Source organism: Rosa rugosa, chromosome 5 (genome assembly GCF_958449725.1).
Source record: "Rosa rugosa chromosome 5, drRosRugo1.1, whole genome shotgun sequence".
In the NCBI taxonomy this organism is placed as follows: domain Eukaryota; kingdom Viridiplantae; phylum Streptophyta; class Magnoliopsida; order Rosales; family Rosaceae; genus Rosa; species Rosa rugosa.
This window is the reverse complement of record NC_084824.1, coordinates 1,315,978-1,326,398: the sequence shown is the minus strand read 5'-3', so window position 1 is coordinate 1,326,398 and position 10,421 is coordinate 1,315,978. Positions and strand designations below refer to the sequence as shown.

Below are 10,421 nucleotides of genomic sequence, written 5' to 3'. Positions count from 1 at the left end.
AAACTTCAGACTTCACGTTCACCACACTACCAAGCCCACAATCAATTGGGTCGGACCCATTAACGATTTGGCCTCCACCACCTACCTCAGACTTCACCTCCACCACAGTTACACGCTCACAGTCAATTGGCTCGTCGTCGCCCTCAAATTCGTCGTCGCCTTCTCGGTTATCGCCAAATTAGAATCCTCCCCAATCAAACCAGACGAGAGCTTCGTTCTTATCTCATCAATCCTCCCCACATACACATTCACCAAGTCGCCTCCCTTTGTAATCGTCTGCAAATCCGACGTCGTACTGGCGCCAGAGCTTGAAGTCTGAGGTGAGCTGCGCGGTGGGTTCGACTCCGGCGTTGAGGGCGAATTTGTCGGGGGTTTTGATGGTGACGTCGACGTTGTAGTATAGGCCGTGGGCGGTGAAGATGGTGATCATGAGATGAGGACCAGATAAAGTAGTTGGTGGATTCGAGGCGGATGGGTATGAGATATGATGTGTGAGGACCAGATTTGGGGTTTTTGGGTAGGAGGAAGCGACCATGGTGGAGAGAGAGAAAGGAGAGAGGATCAGATTGCGAAAGGGGGAGAGAAAGAGAGAGATCTGTTTTGTTTTGTTTTTGTTTTTTTAATTAATTAATTAGTAGAGAAAGACAATTTTACTCTTGATAAAAATATCACATAGGACCCACGTGCTTGCCACGTCAGCAAACAGACGGTCCCGTTAGGAATTTTTGACGGAAGTATCACGTTGATATCAAAATATGTCTTTGGGTATTTGAGAGTTGAGGTATCTACTCTGACTATTAATATCTTAATCGCCGGTTTCGTGAACTAAACAAAGAAAAAAAAAGATAGAGTGACACTGCATCCGGAACACAGACGAATCAGAGAGCTCTCCCAAGGCGCCAATAGAAGCCAACGAGACGTGACAGGCAGTGACCTTATCAGTCAATACTCGGATTATATATTGGGCACCCGAGTGTCCAACTCCGAGCTCAAGACGACTGAAAACTCTGAAGCTTTTTTTTTTTCAGAAAAGGTTTCGTAAAACTCTCGGCGGGCGGTAACTAAATTATAGGGCTCCGATTGAAAAATGGCGACGGTGACGGAATCTGCCATGCCGTTCAGATTGTTGGCCGAGGAAGAAGACGATAGCTCGAGTCCGTCGGACGCTGTCGCATTCGTCGGACTGTGCTTGGTGTTAGGAATCGCATGCAGGCATGTGTTGCGTGGCACCAGAGTGCCCTACACCGTCGCTCTTCTAATTCTCGGTATTGCCATCGGTTCCATAGGTCCGTCTTCTTCTTCTCTATCTCTCTGCTTACTCAATTTGATAGTGATACAGCTAATTTCTGTAGTGAAATTTTGATGTAGTTTATAGTGAAATGTTAATACGTTTGAGCTTTGCTTTGTTCGGTGATCTAGTTCTGGAAAAGAGAGAGAGAGAGAGAGAGAGAGAGAGAGAGAGAGAGAGTTGATGAATCGAGCATGTACTATTCTTGTTTTTATTGTATTTATTACTATTATTAATTTTTTTTTTTGTTTTTTTTTTTTCTAAGTTTTGATAGTGCACTGGTTGGTGGTTCAAGAAGAGTATCATAAATTGAGTGTTATTTTTTTTTTCTTTGGGGATTTTTGGATGCCAAGAGCCCAAGAGGTGAGAAAACTAGCAAGTCCATATTAGAATGGCGGATACTAAGTTGGGAAATGTTGAAAATGAGGGGCTTCATTAACATGTGGAGGATATACATGCCAGCTAAAAAGAAAACAGTTGCAGAAAGAAATTTGCTTATGTTAATTGTCGCTACTCTTTTTGTATTTTGGTGGTTAGAATACCATTCTTCTGTGATAGAAGCTGCAAAATGATGAAGTGATAGGGGGATAGTGGTGCCATGATAAGTTATGAACAATGCTTGTTGGGATAGAGAGTAAATGACATGTAGTATAATGAAGAATGCCGAGTTTAGTTTTGTAAGGAATTTTGGTGTTGACCATAAACTGTTTGTCTCCATTAATAACTACTTAACTAATCATTGAGTAACATGCAGAATATGGTACACACCATCATTTGGGCAAGATTGGGGATGGCATTCGAATTTGTAAGTTCCAACTGCATCTTTGCTGATATAGGATTGCAACACCTATTACAGGATTGGCATCCTATGTTAGTCTTTTACTAATTTTTTTGTTTTGTTTGCACACTTGGTGGACCTTCTTATAGTTATACACCTCTGATAAGCAGCATGATTTTTTTTATTTTGCAGGGGCATCTATTGATCCTGACCTTCTATTGGCCGTTTTTCTTCCTGCCCTTCTTTTTGAGAGTTCATTTTCTTTGGAAGTGCACCAAATAAAGGTTTCTTTTCTTGCTCATACATTTTTAATATGCTACAGGCATGTAAAGCTCATGACATTTATCTACAACTTTTTGGATATAGAGCATCGGCTTATTGTATACTTAAGGACATTGCACAATTGCTAATAGTCAGAAACATATGTATAGCATAAGCAAAACAACCTTTTTGCAATTCTTGCTTGTGATTTTGTGCAAACTCACTGGCTGATTTGAAATTATGGTCAGACATGAAACGAACCTGCTGATTTTTGTCCATTTTTTCATGCAGAGGTGTATTCTTCAAATGATTATACTAGCTGGCCCAGGTGTTTTGATATCAACCTTCTGTCTTGGATCTGCTTTGAAGGTATTCTACAACTTGCTTAGGTTATATTTTTGGGTTGTATATTTATGCTGTGGCATATTATTGCAGCTCACTTTCCCTTATGGCTGGACTTGGAAAACATCATTGTTGTTGGGAGGACTTTTGAGTGCTACTGATCCCGTGGCTGTTGTTGCTCTATTAAAAGAGCTTGGTGCAAGCAAAAAACTGAGTACAATAATCGAAGGAGAGTCCTTGATGAATGATGGGTATATATTTTCAGTAATCTAGTACTATTTCTTGCCAGATGCTCTCTATTCTATACTAATTCAATATATTGTCAAGGAGAAACCCATGGTGGTTAATGTGTGGAATTATTGTTGTTTTCATTTATAATGTTAACTAGTACATGTTTTCTCTCCTCTGAATTTGTTTAATGTCATGTTCAGGACAGCAATTGTGGTTTATCAGCTATTCTATCAAATGGTCCTCGGAAAGAGCTATGACTGGGCAGCCATAATTAAATTTCTATCTGAAGTTGCATTTGGAGCGTATGTCTCATATTTTCTTTGAGCAAGGAGGACTGTTTTTCTCTGATTATATAACTTTTTTTAATTGGTCCAGTGTAGGTATTGGTCTTGCTTTTGGTATAATATCTGTCCTGTGGCTTGGGTTCATTTTCAATGACACTGTGATAGAGATCACACTAACAGTGGCTGTGAGCTATGTGGCCTACTTCACTGTATGTTCCTCTCCAACATTGGGATGCTTCATTGATTATGTTCATATGATTGGCATGCCTAATTTCTGTTCCTGTGTGTCAAAATGTGCGTACATTGCTTGCAAATTATTAGTCTAGCAACCTGTCATAAAAGGGATAGAGATGGTTCTGCAATTAGTTAACAGATGACTAGTTAGTTGACTACTTTTATGTCAGATCCTTTTTTGATGGTTCTTTGTCTCTGTTTGTTGTTGTTTCCATAATATATATAACTCTAAAATAACCAATGCCTGCAATAAGCTGTCTTTGTCCCTCCTCTTTTGCAACGCAAAGATATTTCTGAGGTCTCAGTTACACTGTTGAATTTGTAATTTGGTTAATAGTTAGTGGTTTCCCTGCATAATATGTTTATGGAGACACTGAAGATGGTTCTTTTTTCCCTGTGCAATAGGCTCAAGAGGGTGCAGCTGTGTCTGGCGTTTTGACAGTGATGACTTTAGGAATGTAAGCTAAATGGTCTGAAAGAATTCCGTTGCGCAGTTTGGATACATCATTTTAATAATATACTCTTCTGACAGGTTTTATGCTGCGGTTGCAAAGACAGCTTTTAAGGGTGAAAGCCAGCAAAGCTTACATCATTTCTGGTATATCTTTTAGTTGTGGTTTTCAATTGGAAGTAGCCTGTTTGACTTATGAAACAAGGGGCCAAGTGATTGATAATAGATATTATTGTTATTAATTTCTAAATCAGAAAGACACTGATTATCAATCCGAAATAAAGTAGCCTGTTTGTTTTCATAAATCAAACTCCGGTGATCAGTGGATCCCTATTCTTCTTTTTAATTACTGAAACAGAGAGCACAGGAAAGTTGTGAATTGTTCATTTCTATTAAAAGAATTAATTTAACCTGGAGATTATTGGAGTATACTTGTAAGTTGTTGATGACATGCTATTGAAAATTGAAGTGCTAATTGAGTCAGTGACTAATTTTCTCTTTTGAAATGATGATCTGCTCATACTCTACGCATCTTTTGGCAGGGAAATGATTGCCTACATTGCTAATACATTAATTTTCATCTTGAGGTAAGAGCATTTTTATTTGGTGGCAGTAAGCCAGTAATAAAATGGAAAGCAGCATAACTAACTTTTAGTAATTACTATACCATGCCTTATGCACTAGCTACATACATTAAGAAGCAATTTCTCTTTCCCTTTTCAGCGGAGTTGTTATAGCCGAAGGTGTTCTAGATACTGATAATATTTTGGGAAATGGTAAATGCTCACTATTCTTATAGCTATATATACAAGCGCGCACACACACACTATTCTTATGATATGTGTGTGTGTGTGTATTTCTTCCTGCATGCACTGCAAACCCTTTAATTTATGTTACGGTGTGGTCATACTTACTTAGATGGAATTGCTGATGTATGTGTCTACAACTCTGAGTGTGTTAATGGTGAACTAGCAGAGTGAAAAAAGAAGAAAGTTTTTACCAAAAACAGTAAAGAAAAGATAGCAGATAAGCGACATGAAGAAAGATGAATTAGTGAGAAAGGAGTTGAGAGCATAGTCAGCCTTCCACCCTGTGGCTTTATTCATGGACCAATGTGAAAAGAAACTATCTTAGGCAGTTATATGAGAGAAGTATAATCACACTATCAGCCATGTCTGTGATGAATGCTTAAATTATGAACTAGGTTAATTGAGGCATCAAATTGAAGATGTCAGCTAAGGACAACATTCAAAGTGGCTTCATTAGTAAATTATTGTAGCAATTGAAAATTTGCAAGACTTAAAATGAGCCTTATCTGCCAAGGCAGATGAGAATGAAGTGTCGAGATCTATACATATTGTATATTTGATATTCTGCATAATTGTATACTAGTCTGTTTGAAATTTAAGATTATTTATTTTCATGTTGTATTTCACCCTTTTCCCTTACTGTATTCTTATCCTTCAAAATAGGTCCCTAGTATTAATGCTTCCTTACTTTATATGTCTATTTTTACCAAATTTCTGTAACTCTAACTAGTTTTATTTCAGGAAAATCTTGGGCCTATCTTGTTCTTCTGTATGTTTATGTACAAATTTCGCGGATTATAGTTGTTGGAGTATCATTTCCCTTGCTTCGGTATTTTGGCTATGGTTTAGATTGGAAGGAGGCTATAATCCTCATATGGTCAGGTCTGCGAGGCGCTGTAGCATTATCACTTGCACTATCGGTTAAGGTAAGCTGTTACTAATTTACGTTTGTACTAAGGGAACATTAACTTTACCCCTAGTTGGTTTTTGACCCAATTCACATTAGCACCCTGTGAACCTTTCCATTTTTTTTTCTTTGGTTGATTGCTTCTAATTGATTTACTTTTGTTTTTGTAGCGTACTAGTGACAGTTCTACGCTTCTCAGTTCCGACACAGGAGTCCGGGTATATGTTTGGAATTTCATGCTCACACACACACACACACACACACAGATTTATATATGTTCTGTATGATAGGTTTGCAAACAAATTAATGAAATCTGGGCACCAGATGGTAAATATATTAAGGGTGGGTTGCAGGTTGCTGATATATTATTGTTTTCATCTCTGCAGTTTGTTTTCTTCACTGGTGGAATTGTCTTCTTGACACTTATTGTGAATGGTTCAACCACACAATTCGTTTTACACTTTCTAGCAATGGATAGGCTATCAGCAGCTAAGGTGAGGATTCTACTATTCCTGAATATACCCTGGATTGTCTTTACACTACAACTCGATATTTGTCTCATCTGACTCTAAAACCTTTTGAATATAAATTATAACTTCAACCTTAGTAACTTGGGCACTTTTTTCAACATCGGAATTGGAGGCTACAATCTCAAAACTTCAAAACTGATTCTAGTATTAACTTTTAGCAAAACCAAGATTTACAAGTTGGTTAGCACAACATTGTATCAGTGACCTAAAATTGATCCTCACATTCTCTCGGGTAGACAAAGCTAAGGTCCAACACTCAAATAAGATATGATCTCAAACTTTCTGTTACATGTGAAAGGGCAGTATGGTATTCATGTGCTTAACTGTTTGAAAGGGATACTAGAGTTTAATAGCTTCAAACAATGCTAGGCATCACCAATACCAACTTTTGGAATTTCATGTCAGCTTGGGCTGCTCTAACACTCAATATGTGTCCCATATCATTTCTAAACTTTTCTGTTAGATGCCAAGAAATTTTTCCTTGAGGACCATATCAATGTTTCGGAAAAAGCTTCCCTCTATTTATACCCATTTTTTATTTATTTTTTATATAACAGAGGCGCATACTGCATTACACGAAATATGAAATGTTGAACAAAGCATTAGAGGCTTTTGGTGATCTTGGAGATGACGAGGAATTGGGGCCTGCTGATTGGCCCACAGTGAAAAGATACATTACAAGCTTAAATGATGTGGACAGTGAACCTGTACACCCTCATACTGCAGATGAAAGTGATAATAACCTGGACATTACAAATTTGAAAGATATACGTGAACGCCATTTGAATGGTAAATTTAATAATTTTTATTTAATTTTGTATTTTTTTATTATTTCGCTCCTACCACTTGTTACTAAATTTGTGTTGGAAAAGCCCTGGTATAAATTTAAGGTTTCTATACTGACTGTGACATCATTTGCTAGTAACAACTCATTTCTAATATCAGGAGTTCAAGCTGCTTACTGGACCTTGCTTGATGAGGGAAGGATTACAAAATCTACTGCAAATATTTTGATGCAATCTGTAGATGAAGCATTTGACTTGGTTTCAAATGAGCCTTTATGTGACTGGAAAGGTTTAAAATCTCAAGTTCATTTCCCAAATTACTACAAGTTTCTTCAAACAAGCATTTGCCCTCAGAAGTTGGTAACCTATTTTACTGTGGAAAGGTTGGAATCTGCATGTTCCATTTGTGCTGCCTTTCTTCGTGCCCATAGAATAGCAAGGCAGCAACTCCATGATTTTATAGGTGATAAATCTTTCCTAGTATTTATTACAGTCTTTAGTTCTTTACCCATAAAAAATTGTATTTAATCGTGTCACATCTGACTGCCAGTTCAAACCAATTCCTTTTGTTTTCAGTTTTAATTTCCAATGATATTGATTACTGAATACTAATAAAGCATTTAAAATTTGGGGTGTTTTAAACTGGAGACTTTTTATGTATATGTTGACTTGTTGAGTTCTTCAGAACGGTTTTGCAAAGGAGGTTGATAGTGAATTAGTGATAATGATTTGCCTACATCTGATTACGCACTTAGGTGATAGTGATATTGCTTCTATCATCATTAATGAAAGTGAGGCAGAAGGAGAAGAAGCAAAGAAATTCCTGGAAGATGTTCGTGTTACATTTCCTCAGGTTTGTTAGTTAACTTTCCTTCTGTTGTGCTATGATACTTGTACTGGATTCCTTTTTGTAAGTTCTGTAGCCAGTCCATTGGACCTCACAATTTCTGTTTAAAATACTTGCATAGGAAGAATATATGGTCATGAGATTATCTTTGATGTAAAAATTTTGTACGACTGTTTTCAGGTTTTGCGCGTTGTGAAAACAAGACAAGTAACATACTCGGTTCTGAACCATTTAATTGATTATCTCCAAAACCTTGAGAAGGTTGGCCTGCTGGAAGAAAAAGAGATGCTCCATCTTCATGATGCTGTCCAGGTGCCTCTTAGTGATGTTTTCGTTATCTATAATACTTGTTTCATTTGTGAATCATTATCATGATGAAAATTATTATTTTGTTTTTCATGCAGACTGACCTGAAAAAGCTTCTAAGGAATCCCCCGATGGTAAAGGTTCCAAAAATAACTGATTTGATTAATATCAATCCTCTGATGGGGGCTCTGCCTTCTTCAGTTCGTGAACAACTTGAAGGTTCTACTAAGGAAACAATGAAATTACGTGGTGTGACACTTTACAAGGAGGGCTCCAAGCCTACTGGTATTTGGCTTATTTCCACTGGGGTAGTCAAGGTAATTAAAGTCAGTTGTGGCACTATTTTCTGACGTTACTGATGAATAATATGATGAATGAGAATTATATTTGGCAGTGGACAAGTAAGAGCATGAAAAACAAGCATTCACTGCATCCAACTTTTACTCATGGGAGTACTTTGGGCCTATATGAAGTGCTTACTGGAAAGCCCTATATTTGTGATATCATCACAGATTCAGTGGTTCTGTGCTTTTTCATTGAAAATCACGAGATACATTCAATGCTCAGGTCTGATCCTTCAGTAGAAGACTTCCTATGGCAGGTATTGGGACACTAAACTTTCGTTCTTGTTACATTTGCCATCCTCTTTCTTGTTACCTACTAAAACGGTGTAAGGGAATTATGGAACTGTTTGCTTACATGTGCGAGATAAATATCCATCACTGTCCAAATAACAATATAAAGAATATCGAGTTTGATGTGTTAACATGGCAAATGTAAGAAGATAATATGATAGGAGTTTCGGAAATAGAATGCAACTATTATATATCACTAATTTGATCTAGTTTAATTTGCTTTTAGGAAAGTGCTATTATGCTTCTGAAACTTCTCCTTCCACAAAAGTTTGAGAAGATGTCAATGCAAGATTTAAGAGTTCTTGTTGCTGAAAGGTCAACAACGACTGTTTACATAAGGGGAGAGTTTGTCGAAATTCCTTACCATTCCATTGGGTTTCTATTAGAAGGATTTGTCAAGACCCAAGGCATCCAAGAAGAACTGATTACATCACCTGCACCTCTATTGTCCTCACGCAGTTACCAAAGCTTCCAAAATCTGGAAACATTAGGTAACATTAAATCCTATTTCTTGATGTATTCTCCAAATTGAAATTTTAACATACAGCATACTTTATATGACTACAATGAACGCACCTGGACCAAGAGGAAGAATACAGGCCCCAAGTTACTCATTACTTTTTTTCTTTTTCTTTTTGCTTGTTGATGTTAACAGGCACCATGGGATCCCGAACCAGTTTTTCTCGTCAAGGAGCCAGTTTTTCCCATCAAGGATCCAGTTATCTTGTTGAAACAAGATCAAGAGTGATTGTATTCAACATGGCAGCATTTGAATCTGACAGTACTCTAAATAGAGGGACGTCCTCTTTTTTGTCACATGGAGTTGATCATCCACTCAGAAGTCTTAGTAGAGAAATAAGACCACTTATGAGTTGGCCTGAACAGTTCTTTAAGCCGAAGCAACAAAAGCAGAGTCCTGAAGGGACTAACCAACAAGCTGACAGCTTATCTACAAGGGCAATGCAGTTGAGCATATATGGCAGCATGGTATGTTTGGTCAATTTATGCTGCACTACTTTGGATATTCGTAGCTTTGCATTGAACCTGCACCATTCTTTGTTTCGAACTTATAAAGTCGTCATCCAAAATAATTAGTGCACGTGATTTTGCTTTTCTTAATCTCTGGAAGTGTGTAAATTTTCAAGTCTTAGCACTTCTTAATTACTCTCTTCTTTCCTTTATGTTGTCCAAATTAGGTGAACGTCCGCCTCCGTACTCGAAGTTTTCCGAGAAGTGGTCCTACTAAACCATCACATACGGTGTCATATCCAAATGTTCCATTATCCAATTCTCGTCCGCTTGTTTCTGTCAGATCAGAAGGGGCGTCTACTGTCAGAAAGAATCTGGAAGTGAGAAAATTCGCTGAGAAAATAACTCCTCCAGGACAGTCTAGTACAAACCCAAAAGGAAGTCATGTGGTAATAGATGATTCCAGTGATGAATCTGGTGGTGAGGATGATGTAATAATAAGAATTGATTCACCAAGTAGGCTTTCTTTTGATAAAGTAATCTAGGGTTCACATTCAAAACCAATTGGGTGGTGAGGATGATGTAATAATAAGAATTGATTCACCAAGGGTTCACATTCAAAACCAATTGGGTGGTGAGGATGATGTAATAATAAGAATTGATTCACCAAGTAGGCTTTCTTTTGATAAAGTAATCTAGAGTTCACATTCAAAACCAATTGGTAATGGATAGAGTGGCTCTCCCATTTGATGTATATATTCTTA

At 37.5% G+C, this 10,421-nt stretch overlaps 1 protein-coding gene across 2 annotated transcripts; it reads left to right on the top strand.

Moving 5' to 3' along the window:
* The first annotated feature begins 857 nt into the window (after nucleotides 1-857).
* LOC133709521 (sodium/hydrogen exchanger 8-like) lies at nucleotides 858-10,386 on the top strand. 2 transcript variants are annotated; one of them, XM_062135295.1, is made up of 23 exons: nucleotides 858-1,286; nucleotides 2,043-2,093; nucleotides 2,259-2,350; nucleotides 2,619-2,696; nucleotides 2,763-2,920; nucleotides 3,101-3,202; nucleotides 3,276-3,393; nucleotides 3,824-3,876; nucleotides 3,951-4,016; nucleotides 4,412-4,456; nucleotides 4,593-4,645; nucleotides 5,420-5,604; nucleotides 5,756-5,803; nucleotides 5,972-6,079; nucleotides 6,673-6,904; nucleotides 7,061-7,363; nucleotides 7,656-7,753; nucleotides 7,928-8,059; nucleotides 8,152-8,370; nucleotides 8,448-8,654; nucleotides 8,915-9,179; nucleotides 9,344-9,675; nucleotides 9,885-10,386. In XM_062135295.1, the coding sequence occupies exons 1-23, from the start codon at nucleotides 1,088-1,090 to the stop codon at nucleotides 10,200-10,202; spliced, it is 3,462 nt and encodes a 1,153-aa protein (XP_061991279.1). In that variant the 5' UTR covers nucleotides 858-1,087; the 3' UTR covers nucleotides 10,203-10,386. The 2 variants fall into 2 exon arrangements, with proteins under 2 accessions (XP_061991279.1, XP_061991280.1); XM_062135296.1 differs by lacking the exons at nucleotides 858-1,286; nucleotides 2,043-2,093; nucleotides 2,259-2,350; nucleotides 2,619-2,696 and having other exon boundaries at nucleotides 2,780-2,920; nucleotides 3,106-3,202.
* The last annotated feature ends 35 nt before the right edge of the window (nucleotides 10,387-10,421 follow it).